A 14,450-nucleotide genomic window follows, 5' to 3' on the forward strand; every position below is an offset into this window, starting at 1 on the left:
CCCAGCCTGGGGATGCTGCATGCCCCAGACTGCGCTGCCCATTGGCATGTGCACAATCCCCAGGGAGCCTGCAAAGGGGGCACTGCCAGGGCTGCAGGAGAGGCCATCAGGATGGGCTGCCCTGGGTGAGGCTGTCAGGACGGGCTGCCTTGGAGAGGGAGGCAGTCAGCAAGCTCAACAGGGAGAAACCACGACAACACCTCAGCCTCAACCTACTCCCCTGGGACAACCAGGCATCTCCAGCTGCTGGGTCTGTGTGGAACAGGAGGAGCGTGTTGCCGGGACAGCAGGAGGGGTGAGGGAGACATGCCCTCCACTTCCCATTCCCCAGCTGCTCTGGGAAGAGTGGGCTCCAGTCCCCAGGGCTGCAACTCCAGCACCTTCCAGGCACATGGAATTCACTCACAACATCCAATCCACGTCCCCAAAGGAGAACTCTGCAGGGCCATGGATAGAGCAGAGGCCTCACCATCCCCCTGGCCCCTCCGGATTTGAGCAAGGAGAGCTGCTTCCCTTTGGCCCCATAGCTTCCTGGAGGGGTGGGGGGGGGGGCAGAGCCCACCTCACAGGGTTTAGCCAGGTCATAGCCAGGAACGAGATGGACTTGCCACCCTGCACATGTATCGTTCCCTGCATGGGCTCCAGGGATGCTGTGCAACGCACAGTATTGGACCGGAGTGACTGCTCTGATTGGTTGCTCCCCATGAATACTCCACCAGGCAGCCATAATGGCAGCGGCTAGGAAGGGGGACACACTTTACCTCTTTCTGCTCCAGTTGTAATGCTGTTTTCAGGTGATCTCGGAGGGAGAACAGCTGCTGCTTCTCCTCGTCCTGCCTGACCTTCATCTGAAAGGCATCACACCACAGTGATTCACTCAAGCAGGGGAGCTGGATTGTACTTTGCTTCTGTTTGTACATCCCACTCATTCTCTTAGGCAAGACAGGCATTTCTCTCCCACACTACATAACAAATGAGTTCCCATTCCTGTGGGAAGCACCATATTGAAAACACAGGCCAGGCTGAGGTCGTCTCACCCCGTGCAGCACCACAGCACAGGGCATGTACTATTGTAATACAAGCTTCTCCAAAATCCCATCTCCTCCAAAGCAGCTTGGACAGAGCTATCTGCAGGTGGAGGGAACAGCAGTGTTTCCTCAGTGCTCCTCAGCCAGGACAAATGGAGCCTGGTGGGTGCATAGTGGCTATGGTTTGGCTGCATTATATAAAGAATGTTTGCTCAGGACAGGTCATCATTACAACAGCAGTTTATGTTTCTGAACCAGGCATTGACTATCCAGAAGTCTGAAGCTCAATATGGTCACCTCTTGAGATGAGTCAGTAATGAAAGCAGTGAACGGGATCAAAAGTTCAGTTTGCCAGAAAATGAGAGTTAATTTTCAATGTGCCTGTAGGACAGACGCATAGCTGAAGTGTTTGTGTGTTTATAGCATTAAGGGACACTGCAAGTGCTGTGTATTATGCCTTGTTCTCCATTCCTCAAGTTACTGATTGTGAATAGATTGTATTGAGACAATGTATTGGAGGTTTTTTTTAAAATGTTGTTTGTATTAATGTGCTACAAAGAGACCAAGAGTGTTAAAAGAACTGGCACTGAGCCGTTTCTGGAGAACCCACCTTGGGCTGGTGAAGTCAGTCTCCGTGCAAAATATTAAAACCAGCCAGCTGTATATCTATTAAACTCAAAACTACTGCGAGGGAAGCATGTAAGGAAGGCTCCAGAATTACCTGCAGTGTTACTGAGGGCTCAGCACTAGAGATCAGTACTGCACCCAAATGAGGATTGCAACCTCATCCTCATAAGAGAGCTATAACAAAAGCAGCGCTTTAAAAAGATGATAGGACCATGGAGTATATAGTAGCATTCTCAAATCTTTTCATGAGCTGTATGTACTTATCCTAGCTATCAAGCCCTGGGAACTTTCCACTTCACCTTTAAACCTTCTCTACTTCCTTAGGGGTAGGACTAACGTATTTCAGGTTCCCGAAAAGAGGATATTGTTGGAGAGGGGAGGAGGGGGTGCTGGGGGGAGAGGGAGGGGGAAAGGGGTTGGGGTATTTGGCAGGGAGGCTGCAGCCCCAGCTGTCAGCCCCCCACGTGGGGGTGAGGGGGAGAAATCTTGGACAATTACTAATATTTTAAAAATCTCCTCGAACAGAGATTGGCAGACCAAAACTGAGGTCATGACCCAGAAAAGCTGGACATACGGGAAGCCTCCTTAGGGGTAAAAAGAGACTTTAGGGGGCAGACATTCTTCCTGCAGGGCCCATGCCCCCTCTTGCCTTGGTCCCTGGTGAGCTGGCGTTATGATGCATACTCACGCTCTGTAGCTCAGGGGTGAGCTTCTCTATAAACTGCTTAAGCGTCTCGGTTGCCCTTAAACATTCCTGAAAAAAACTAACAGGAGAAGTGAATGTGAGAGAATGGTTTGAACTAAAGCTCCTAGCATTGGCAGTGCTGCATGTGAACAACGTGCCGCTGTGCATTGCAGTCCTTAGACCTTTGCTTTGCTGTGTCATTATTAACCCTTTGATCTCACACACCTTATCATTATCAGGACCCCCAGATTCCCATAATAACCAGTGAGAACAAACGGAGGAGTGGGAAGCCAGCACTCTAACTGCCTTGTATTGTACTGTCAAACGCAAGTACCATGTCCTGTAACTTGCAGGACAGACACAACCGTAGAGCCCTACGGCTACACCATCTCCAGAGGGAGAGGAAGCTGAGCATGTTACCACACCGGTGGAGGGTGACTGCAGGATATTTGTTCACTGCAAAATAAATCAATGCCTAGGTCTCCTCAGTTAAACTGGGGACTCGGCAAACACAGGGAGGACAGGGAATAAAGACGACCGATCACTCTTACTTGAACTGAGCATTGCAATGCTTGATGTGGTTCTGCAGCAAGTCCACTCCTTTCTTGGTTTGAATCTCATTCACTTTGATCAGATACTGAGGGGAAAACACACCCAGGAGTTGGTTCTTGTTACCTGCTGAGTTCTGCATTGTTTACTTATCACCCTCCGTGTTGCCATGACTTATGAATAACATGATTTTGGCTCCCACTACTGCAGTCTTGCCATTCTGTGCTAGCTATAGACTTCCGGGGAAGCGAGCCAGAGACCAGCAAAGACTGCCTAACACAGTGTTGTGTAGCCTAGTAGCTGGTGCACTGATCTGTAAGCCTGGAGATTAGCCCCAGCTATTCCACTAGCTCCTATTAACACTTCTGTGCTCTTCACAGCTCTTATTGTGAGTCAAGCTTTCACACAGATTCACTGAACAGGAGTGAGGTCATTTAATGCTAACCCAGGGCTCATACTAGAAGGCCAAGTCTCACTTTGCCACACACCTCAGAATATGCATGTCAAACTAGGCTCTTGTGTATCCCACGCTAACACACTGTGGCTCGGTTACTCTCTAGAAGCTAGACCACATACAGAATGTTATGACTCTGCAACACTTCCGTACTGGACAGGTCTGGTTCTTAAGGTCTGGTGTCAGTGACTCAGGTGTTTATATCCAGAGGTTTTGGGTTCAAACCCCAGAGATGCCCCAAACAGGTGGTGTTACATTTAGCTACCCAGTCTGTAAGCACTACACCACAATCTATTTTCAGAGCCAGAAATAGAAACCAGGAATCCTGATGCCCAGTGTTCCACTGTCTCACAAATATGTGTGTAACCCACTGCCTGTGTGTGTGTTGTGGCTCCCTATCGGACGGTCCAGCATAGAGAACAACAACATACAGGCCCCAGTTACTCCTGTAGTTAATGTGGAAGTGGTCTGTGTTGAAGGCTTAAATATGTATGTATAACAATTAGTGGAAGGACTCAGAAGTAACTACTGGAATGACTTTACATTGCAGAACCTTGTAATTAGAAGTGAATGTGGATGCTGTGCTAGTTTCTTTTACTGTTGCATTTTACTGTTGCATGCATTTGGCTAATGGGAGCTGGCCTTTTAAGAAGAGAGTGTGGCTGACAGTGTGGTTGAGATTAGGAGTGCATGGGAGATTTTGCCTGTGTGCAGAGAAGGGAGACCCAGCCTGTATGGGCTCCAAAGTGGCTGGAACGTGAGTTAATAAACTCATCTTTCCAGAAAGCAGCCTCCCCCTCTCTCTCCCCCTCACTCTTATGAGGGAATGGATGATTGAGGGTGTTGCTACAGACCTGTTTGCCTCTGTCTGGCTGGTTTGAATCCCACCCAGTCCAGCAGGGATACAAGCTTGCTCCTTTCTAATGGTAGCAACTACTGTATGGAAGTTACCTAACACGTCCTGGGTTTAGTTGCTTATAACGATGCCAAACTTGAACAAGTTGGGCTGAATTTATTCATGCCGAATATATGCCTCAGGCTCAATAATTTTGGAAAGTTTCAGCAGAAACGGTGTTTCCAGGGATGAGGTCAATGACAGCAAAATAATTTTAACAATACTGACCAACTTTCCAGCCTTTTGAATGCATTGTATTTCTTATGATGTGCACTGTGGCAGCAGGAGACAGGCCCAGCCATGGGGAGCATCCAGCCCACACCAAAAAAGAGAGTCACTGAGTTTAAGGCCAGAAGGAACCAGCCAGATCATCAAGTCTGACCTCCAGTATTGCACAGGTCACCGCCTCCACCCAGCGCTCACCCCTGAATCCCAACACTTGAAATGAAATCAGGAAGAGAGACAGACCCAGCCCAGGAGGGGCAGGGCTAGAAGACAGGAGCAGAGTGCTGGGCAGCAAACAGCATGGCAGGGCTGGGGTTTCTCTTCCCTTCTGGGTGACGGGTTTTTTTCAGTTCAGTTCTTTTCTTTTTCAATTTTTTTTGTGGGGGAAGGGGAGAAAGGGTTGGCTTAGTTTATTGCTGTTTCTCTTACAAGTATTATAGGGGAGAGGAAGGGAGGGGAGAAAAGAGCAGGGGGCGGGAGAGAAGGAAAGGAGCCTGGGGGCCACTTGGGAGTCAGACTGTGTCATGGGAGTCAGACTGAATGAGGAGGGGGTAGGAGGGAGCTGGGGCAGGCAGCCAAATCAGCACAGGAAAAGAGTGCTCATAGCAATGCTGCAGATAGCCATCTGGGGTCCTGGGCAGGGCTGGTGCAAGGAAGTTTTGCGTTCTAGGCGAAACATCCACCTTGCACCCACCCCCAGCCCTGCAGCAGCTCCCCGCCTGCCCCCACCCTGAGCCCCCCCCCCCAGCAGCTCTCCCCCCCGGGGAGCCATGCAGCACCTCCCCACCCCAACTCACCTCTGCTCCGCGTCCTCCCCGAGCATGTCGCCCCCACTCTAATTCTCCTCCCAGGCTTGCGGCGCCAAACAGCTGATTGGCGCCACAAGCCTAAGAGGTGGGAGAAGTGGAGCAGGGACCACGCGCCCGGGGAGGAACTGCAGTAAAAAAAAATTGGGGGCACCGCTTTTTGGCGCCCCCAAATCTTGGCGCCCTAGGCAACCGCCTAGTTCGCTTTAATGGTAGCACCGGCCCTGGTCCTGGGACATGTACTACCCGCTGGATCGGCGGGTCGTGTTCGATGTATCGGGGATCGATTTATTGCATCTCGTCTAGATGTGATCAATCGATCCCCAAATCGACACCTGTACTCCACCTCGGCAGGAGGAGTAAGCAGAGTCGATGCGGGAGCCGTAGCGGTCGACTCGCCGCCATGAGGACGGCCAGGTAAGCCGAACTAAGAAACTTTGACTTCAGCTATGCGAATAGCGTAGCTGAAGTTGCGTATCTTAGTTTGAACCACCCCACTAGTAGCCCAGGCCTTAGGGCCCCAGTAGGGTTGCCAGATGTCTGTTTTTTGACCAGAACACCAGGTTGAAAAGGGATCCTGGTGGCTCTGGTCAGTACCGCTGACCAGGACATTAAAAGTCCGATTGGCGGCACAGCAGGGCTGGCAGGCTCCTTGCTCTGCTCTGCAGCACAGCTCCCAGGAAGCAGCCTGCATGTCCCACCAGCTTGGGCCCCCGAGCGCCAGCTCCACAGCTCCCATTGGCCGGGAACCACAGCCAATGGGAGCTGTGGGGGTGGTGCCTGCTGGCAGGGGTGGCCTACAGAGCCACTTGGCTGCTCCTGAGCTGGAGGAACATGCCAGTCGCTTCCTGGGAGCCACCTGAGGTAAGTGCCGCCCGGACCCTGCGCCCTGTCTTGCACCCCAACCCGTTGCTCCAGCCCTGAGCCCCCTCCCACACCCAAACACCCTCCCGTGCCCCACACTCCCTGCCCTAGCCCTAAGCTCCCTTCTACACCCAAACACCCTCCTGTGCCCCAAACCCCTGCTCCAGCCCTGAGCCTCCTCCCACACCCAAACACCCTCCTGCACCCCACACCCCCTGCTCCAGCCCTAAGCTCCCTTCCACACCCAAACACCCTCCCGCGCCCCAAACCCCTGCTCCAGCCCTGAGCCTCCTCCCACACCCAAACACCCTCCTGCACCCCACACCCCCTGCCCTAGCCCTAAGCTCCCTTCCACACCCAAACACCCTCCCGTGCCCCACACCCCCTGCTCCAGCCCTAAGCTCCCTTCCACACCCAAACACCCTCCCGTGCCCCACACCCCCTGCTCCAGCCCTAAGCTCCCTTCCACACCCAAACACTCTCCCGTGCCCCACACCCCCTGCTCCAGCCCTAAGGTCCCTTCCACAGCCAAACACCCTCCCGTGCCCCAAACCCCTGCTCCAGCCCTAAGCTCCCTTCCACACCCAAACACCCTCCCGCACCCCACACCCCCTGCTGCAGCCCTAAGCTTCCTTCCACACCCAAACACCCTCCTGCACCCCACACCCCCTGCCCTAGCCCTAAGATCCCTTCCACACCCAAACACCCTCCTGTGCCCCAAACCCCTGCTCCAGCCCTAAGCTCCCTTCCACACCCAAACACCCTCCCGCGCCCCACACCCCCTGCCCTAGCCCTAAGCTCCCTTCCACACCCAAACACCCTCCCGTGCCCCACACCCCCTGCTCCAGCCCTAAGCTCCCTTCCACACCCAAACACCCTCCCGCGCCCCACACCCCCTGCTCCAGCCCTAAGCTCCCTTCCACACCCAAACACCCTCCCGTGCCCCACACCCCCTGCTCCAGCCCTAAGTCCCCTTCCACACCCAAACACCCTCCCTCGCCCCACACCCCCTGCTCCAGCCCTGTGCCTCCTCCCACACCCAAACACCCTCCCGCGCCCCACACCCCCTGCCCTAGCCCTAAGCTCCCTCCCCCATCCAAACTCCCTCCCAGAGTCTGCATCCCACACCCGCTCCCATACCCCAACCTCCTGCCCCAGCCCGTAGCCCCCTCCCACAACCTGAACCCCTCCTTTCTGGCCCCAGCCCAGAGTCCATACCCCCTCCCATACCCCAACCCGTTGACCAGCCTGGAGCCCCCTCCTTCACCCAAATCCCTCATTCCTGGCTCCACCCCAGAGCCCACACACCCAGCCAGAACCCTCACCCCTCCCACTCCCAGAACCCCTCATCCCCAGCCCCATCCCGGAGCCATTGCCCCCTCCCGCACCCCAACCTCCTGCCCCACAAATGAGTGAGGGTGGGGGGAGCGCAAGCGACGGAGGGAGGGGGGATGCAGTGAGCTGGGCGGGGCTCAGAGAAGTGGTGGGGCCTCGGAGAAGGGGTGGGGCAAGGGTATTTGTTTTTCTGAAGTTAGAATATTGGCAACCCTGGGACCCAGAGAGGCCATGCCCTGTGCCTGTTCCTGTTGATGGAGTTTCTCTGACCCCGGGGCTGGGATTTCCTCCCTGGGATTTCTTTCTTTCTCAAGGGAGTGAGGACACCACATGATCCTTGGTACCCTGCCCGGGGGTCCCTGCATAGTTCTGGATCCAGGAGTGCTGGGTGAGCAGTAGTCCCAGCTGTGCACCAGCCAATGGTGCCAGAATGGGGGGGGGCAGGGAGCAGTCTTCAAGGTTTGTGTGTACCATGGATTCATATCGTGGCATATGTTCTGTTTTCTTATCTATCCCTTTCCTCATGGTTTCTAACATCTGGTTAGCTTTTTTGACTGTCATTGAGCAGATGTTTTCAGAGAACTATCCACAGTGACTCCAAGATCTCTTTCTTGAGTGGCAACAGCTAATTTAGACCTCATCATTTTGTGTGAATGGTTGGGATTATGTTTTCCAATGTGCATTACTTTGCATTTATCAATACTGAATTTCATGTGCAATTTTGTTGCCCTGTCACCCAGTTTTGTGAGATCCTTTTGTAACTCTTACACTCTGCTTTGAATTTAACAATCCTGAGTAGTTTTGTATCATCTACAAATTTTGCCACCTCACTGTTTACCCCTCTCCATTCTGAAAACTGACCATTTATTCCCAGCAGAGATCCCTGGGGGACACCACTATTTACCTCTCTCCATTCTGAAAACTGACCATTTATTCCTACCCTTTGTTTCCTATTTTTAACCAGTTACTGATCCATGAGAGGAGCTTCTCTACTTGCTTGTAAATTCACTGAATGTTCCATTGCACCGAGCATGCTCCCTGACCCCTCCACGCTACATTTAGATGGCTAGGACAAAGGCTATACCCAGGGCCCCATGGGGGCTTTCTCTGGATGCTTCCAGTTCCCCATGCAGGGTCAGCCAGACTGGGAACTCCAGGGACTCAGTGGGGAAGGAGGAGAGCATTTAACAAGGAGGGGGTTACATTTATGAGGCAGCAGGGAGCATTAAGGGGAAGGGACAGGCTGTAGCTACAGTGGAACCTGGCTGCTGCTCAGAAAGGACTAGAGGTTTGGGGGTGTTTAATGAGGCGCTGGGCAAAGCTGACAAGGTCTGAGGAGCACACGAGTCAGACAAAGCAGCTGTTTGGAGGTCAGGAATAGCAAGGGCTTTGTACCCAGTGAAGGGCGGGACACAGCACATGGCCTGGGCGTGGGCAGCACACGACTCCCACATTTGGGAGGCTGGGCGTGAGCGCTGGAAGCTCCCAAGAAGTGTGGGGGGAGCCACTGGTGTCCAGACCGCGGCCCTGCCCCCTGCTCTGCCTCGAGGCTTGGCCCCCTCCCCCGAGGCCACTCCACCCCTCTCTGCCCCTTCCACCCCTCACACTTCTTCTCCCCCTCCCCCAAGACTCCCACCAACTGCTCGCACCTCTCCGCCCCCCTACCTGCCCACCACTTGGCGGGTGGAGAGGCATGAGTGGCAGGCGGGGCCACGGGGAAAGAGGACGAGCACAACGGGGCCTTGGGGCAGAACATGGGCCAGACGATGGGACCTTTTTGGTGGCAGGGCTCCAAAGACACGGGCTGGCAGCACCCGCCTGTTTGGGGAGGCTTAGCATCTCCTAGCCTCTTCTACCCACTGCCCACAGGGAAGGGAGAGGGGATGGGCACAGTTGTAATTTCTGTAAATTCAACAAGGTGTCAGACTACAGGAAACAAGGCATCTGGTCAAAAATGAACACGAGAAACATCTCTGTGCCACGCAAGAAGCTGAAAAGCAGCCACCAGGAGCAGGGGCGGCTCTACGTTTTTGGCCGCCCCAAGCAGTCATGCGCGGGAGGCGCCCCGGAGCCGCGGGAGCAGTGGACCTCCCGCGGGCATGACTGCAGAGGGACCGCTGGTCCCGCGTGGCTCGGCTGGACCTCCCGCGGCTGCGGACGGTTCGCGAGTCCGGCGGCTCCGCTTCAGCTGCCGCAGTCATGCCTGCGGGAGGTCCAGCCGAGCCGCGGGACGAGCGCCCCCTCCGCAGTCATGCCTGCGGCAGGTCCAGTCGTCCCGGGGCTCCGGTGGACCTCCCGCAGGCATGACTGCGGCAGGTCCGCCGGCCCAGCCTGCCACCCCCCCCGGCCGCAGGGGACGCCCCCTAGATTTTGCCGCCCTAGGCACCAGCTTGTTTTGCTGGTGCCTAGAGCCGCCCCTGACCAGGAGCCAGGCTGGCTGGCAATGGAAGGGGCCTTGATTCAATCCCCACAAAGACATTCAATTGGAGTTAAAAAACCCCACAACAATGTGAGAATTAGGGGTCTTCCTCTTCAAGAGTTTCCCCTCCCCACCCCCGAGCCACTCTGCACCTTTCCTCCCATGGCTGTGACTTCCAAGTTCACAGCTGGTGGGAGCTGCGGAGAAGAGGCCAGTGCTGCTCAGTGGAAAGGGTCATTGCTCTAGGTGCTTGTGATGCTGGTGCTCCCTCCCACCCCCCCTTACCTCACACATGTTTAACTGGAACATCCTGCGCTCCTTCTCCATCTCTTCTGCGATCTCCCCTCCCACCACCTCGCTCCGCACCAGCCCGTGCTGCTTCGCCAGCTCCCGCTTCTCCTTCTCAATCTTTGTTCTTGAAGAAAGGAAAAAACACCCTGAAAGGCTCCCTCCGGCCAGGCTTTATTAGACTCAGCTCCCGGTGAGCCTGAGTAAACAGGACAGGGGGCAGGTCAACTTACAGTTTATTCTCATAGTCTTTCCAGGCTTTGTCAAAAGGCTTTTTGAAGTCCTGGTAAGAGACGGGTAAGTGCTTAGTGACAATCGCCCTGTGCAATACGCCCCCTGTTCCTTACCCCTGGCATGGCAGAGCTTTCTACGCACACTGCTAGCCTGCCTAGTCAGGGCCCAAATGTGCACTCTAGCCTGTTTGTTAAGGCCACGTCAGCTGCCCAGCTAGTAAGTCAGCTTGGTCTGTGTGTCCCAGGTAGTGGTATCCTATGGACGTGTCATTCTGAACCTGCAGGGGCTGGAAGCTGTGCAGGGGACACCAGAGTGCTCTCTACAGCTACCCACTCTCCGCCATGCTGCTGGAGTGAAACTGTCGCACTCACCAGCTGGAGAATCTGTGTCATCTCACTCTGCACATCGCTGAGAGTGAGTTCCCCTATTGCTCATGCAGCGTGCACGAAAGCTAAAACAGGAACACCCCCCAAACACGCACACACACACAGACCCACACGTGTGTATACACAGACCCAGAGCCACACAGACATATGTTCACACACATGTGCACACAAGGATACACAGGCATGTAGATTTTATAGCCAGACGGGACCATTGGATCATCTAAGCTGACCTCCTGGCTAGCACGGGATATTCAGTTTCACCCCATTACCTCTGCATTGAGCCAAGTAATTCGTGTTTGGTTAAAGAATGTTCCAGAAATGCAGCCAGTCTGGATCTGAAGACACCAAGAGATGGAGAATTCACCTCTTCCCTTCGGAGTTTGTTCCAATGGTTAATCACTCTCATGCTTACAAATTGGGCTCGTTTGGCTTCAGCGTGTAGCTGTTGGTTCTTGTTCTGCCTTTCTTCCCTAGGTTAAAGAGCCCTGTTATACCTGGTATTTTCTCCCCGGGAAGGTGTCACAGATCCTAGCTAGCTCCCCTTCCTGACTGCCCACTAGGATTGCTGTGAGGGAATCCAAGCTGTGCTGTGGGTTTCCAGGGGGTTTCAAGCTCCTGGAGCCTGAATGGAGCCCAGCCACTGCCCGAATCTTCGGGTCCCTAAGCACACTCTCAGGCCACAGACTTTCTAGCTGGCAACCCCCAAACGTTGGAACCTGCTGTCCAGCCATGTAGCTCCTCTGGGTGCAGTGCTGAGCCTTCAGACTCACCTGTACTCGGACACCTCTGCCAGAACTCCACCCAACAGCAGGAAGCTTCTGCTTTACACTTCAGCTCTTTCAGGGGCAGACAGCAGTTGTGAAGCAGTCAACACACGCACATGCACACACACATTTTATTCAATATATCAACTCTACGCTCTTTATACTTAAGCCCAGTCTACACTACAGAGTTAGGTCAACGTAAGGCAGCATCCACACTGCAGTGCAGTGGTGCTCCCACTGATGTAAGTCACCCACTACTTCCACTTAACTCCACCTCCATGAAAGGCACAGTGTTTAGGTTGATGTAGTTAGGGTGACAGTGTCCACACAGACACTGCGTTACTTACATCGCCTGTTGGCACGCAGCTGGGTGCGGGGCTGACATCTGGAACCCCCCTCATACCCTGGCAGGGCTGTCAGCGCCAGGGCAGCACGCCCAAATCATCACTTTTCTCCCCCTTTCAAAAGGGAACAGAGCAGAGGTACATGACAAGTACTCCAAGGATGTTCTGCCCACCCTCCCCCATTTTGACAGCACATCTGCTTTACTACTTATTAATTTAAACTTCATACAGTCAGTCAGTCAATAAACAGATAAACAGTTCCAATCACCACACCAAAACACAGTTTCAAGACAACATTATAGGTCAGTTCCCAATTCCCCCCCACCCCCTTGGGGTGAGGTGAAGAAGTGTGTTTGCTTCCCCCATCCCCCTCAGGTTTAATTCCATCTCCACTGACCAATGTGAAACCACAGATTATGGGGTAACTTTCTCCCTCCTTAACCTCAAGACTCCACCCAGTGGTTGCTTCACACCTGTCTAGGGCTTTTCCCACATTCTGCCAAGCATCATTATTTGGCAGCACTCTTTATTATCCAGAGTCACCCTCATTCCAGGGGAGCTCTGACACATCACCTTCCAGCTATGCCTCAGTTTCCCTGCAGAGTTTTGAAACCTACTACCTATTAGCAGTGCCTAGTTTCCTTGCTCTCAGTGGAGTCCTGGGCCACAATGTTGCTTAGCTGTCCCAGTATCCCACAGCTAGAATCATAGAATATCAGAATTGGAAGGGACCTCAGGAAGCCACCTAGTCCAACCCCCTGCTCAAAGCAGGACCAATCCCCAGACAGATTTTTATCCCAGTTCCCTAAATGACCCCCTTGCGGATTGAACTCACAACCCTGGGTTTAGCAAGCCAATGCTCAAACCACTGAGCTATTCCTCCCCCCAGCTATTAACATTCTGTTCCAGATCCTAGCAAATGCCTCTTCCTGGCCTCCCCCTGGGATTGCTGTGAGGGCAATCTCAGCCTCTGTGCTCAGGATTCCCAGAGGTGTATCAAGATCCGGGAGCCTAAACAAAATTCAGTCACGGCCCCTGTCAGAGAAGGTATTTATATACACAAGACTTATTAAAAATTAACATCAGTGAGCCAGAGAGCTCCTCAGTCAACACTTTTAGGCCTTTTGGGGGCAATATTTATCCCTAGCTGCTGCTGCTAACATCCTCCTCAGTTACTAGTGGACTTGGAAGATATTTCTTCATCCTCATGTGACACAAGCACATCATCCTGCTTCTTTCCAAACCCAGAACAGAAATATTTATTGAACACTTCTACCTCTTCTGCATCGTTAACAATTTTACCATCTTCATCTAATAATGGGCATGTGCAAACACAGATATCAATACAGAGCAGCACACCTGAAAGCAACACACACTTACTCACATGTACCAAGGGTCAAGGTGGATTCTCCACCACTGGCAATTATTCAACCAAAATTGGATGTTTTTCTAAAAGTTCAGTTCTACTTCAAAGAGGAATTGATTCAGGGAGGTTCTCTGGCCTGTGCTATACAGGAGGTCAGACTAGATGATCACAATGGGCCCTTCTGGCCTTGGAATCTATGAAGCTAAGAGAGCCATGCACACCCAGACACACCCATTGCCACCATGTGGACACACAAACACACAGTGGGGTGAGCTCCCTGGGAGAGTACATGTTAGAGACCACAGGGGGTGGGCAGGAAACACCAGAGGAGGGGGGGTGAAGAGGCCAAAGGCCGTACCAAAGAGGCCCCACTGACAGGTCACAGCGGGTGTACATTTGCCTGGGGAAGGCCACATAGGGCATGATTTGACTGGTGACGGTGCAGGGGTTTCCTGGGAGGCCATGGGAGGTGCACACTCACCCCAGGGGAGACCCTGCTGGGAGGTCACAGGAGGTGCATACTCGCCCAGGGATGCCCCACTGAGAGACCATGTGTGCCATGCACTCACAGGGGGGCTCGCTGAGAGACCATGGGTGCCCTGCACTCACCGGGGGGCTCGCTGAGAGACCATGGGTGCCATGCACTCACAGGGGGGCTCGCTGAGAGACCATGGGTGCCATGCACTCACAGGGGGGCTCGCTGAGAGACCATGGGTGCCATGCACTCACAGGGGGGCTCGCTGAGAGACCATGGGTGCCATGCACTCACAGGGGGGCTCGCTGAGAGACCATGGGTGCCATGCACTCACGGGGGGCTCGCTGAGAGACCATGGGTGCCATGCACTCACGGGGGGGGGGGGGGCTTGCTGAGAGACCATGGGCCATGCACGTGCCTGGGAGCTCCCTGGCACATCACAGGGGACACGCACTCGCCTGGGGGTGCTCCTGGCAGGGCACAGGGGACATGCACTCGCCTGGGGGTGCACCAGGAGGCCATGGGGAACACCCACTCACCTGGGGGCTCGATGGGAGATCATGGGGGACACGCACTCACCTGGGAGCTCGATGCACTCACTTGAGGGCTTCCTGGGGGTGGGCATGGGGACACTAAGGTTGCCAACTGTCACAGAAACCCAAACACCGATGCCCCGGCCCTGAACCGCCCCTTCTGCAAGGCCATG

At 54.1% G+C, this 14,450-nt stretch overlaps 1 protein-coding gene across 4 annotated transcripts in view; it reads right to left on the bottom strand.

The window, feature by feature from the left end:
• The window catches only part of LOC120380840 (arf-GAP with SH3 domain, ANK repeat and PH domain-containing protein 2-like), a 109,939-nt gene that overhangs the window by 56,679 nt on the left and 38,810 nt on the right, over positions 1-14,450 (bottom strand). For 3 of the 4 annotated variants that reach the window (XM_039498732.1, XM_039498733.1, XM_039498734.1), the window contains 5 exons: positions 10,409-10,458; positions 10,173-10,302; positions 2,892-2,977; positions 2,344-2,419; positions 762-848 (listed from right to left, as the gene is read on the bottom strand). In XM_039498732.1, coding sequence (XP_039354666.1) covers positions 762-848; positions 2,344-2,419; positions 2,892-2,977; positions 10,173-10,302; positions 10,409-10,458 — 429 coding nt within the window. The remainder of the gene's footprint in view (positions 1-761; positions 849-2,343; positions 2,420-2,891; positions 2,978-10,172; positions 10,303-10,408; positions 10,459-14,450) is intronic. The other variant, XM_039498735.1, reaches the window with a different exon arrangement.

Source organism: Mauremys reevesii, linkage group 13 (assembly GCF_016161935.1).
Source record: "Mauremys reevesii isolate NIE-2019 linkage group 13, ASM1616193v1, whole genome shotgun sequence".
NCBI lineage: Eukaryota > Metazoa > Chordata > Testudines > Geoemydidae > Mauremys > Mauremys reevesii.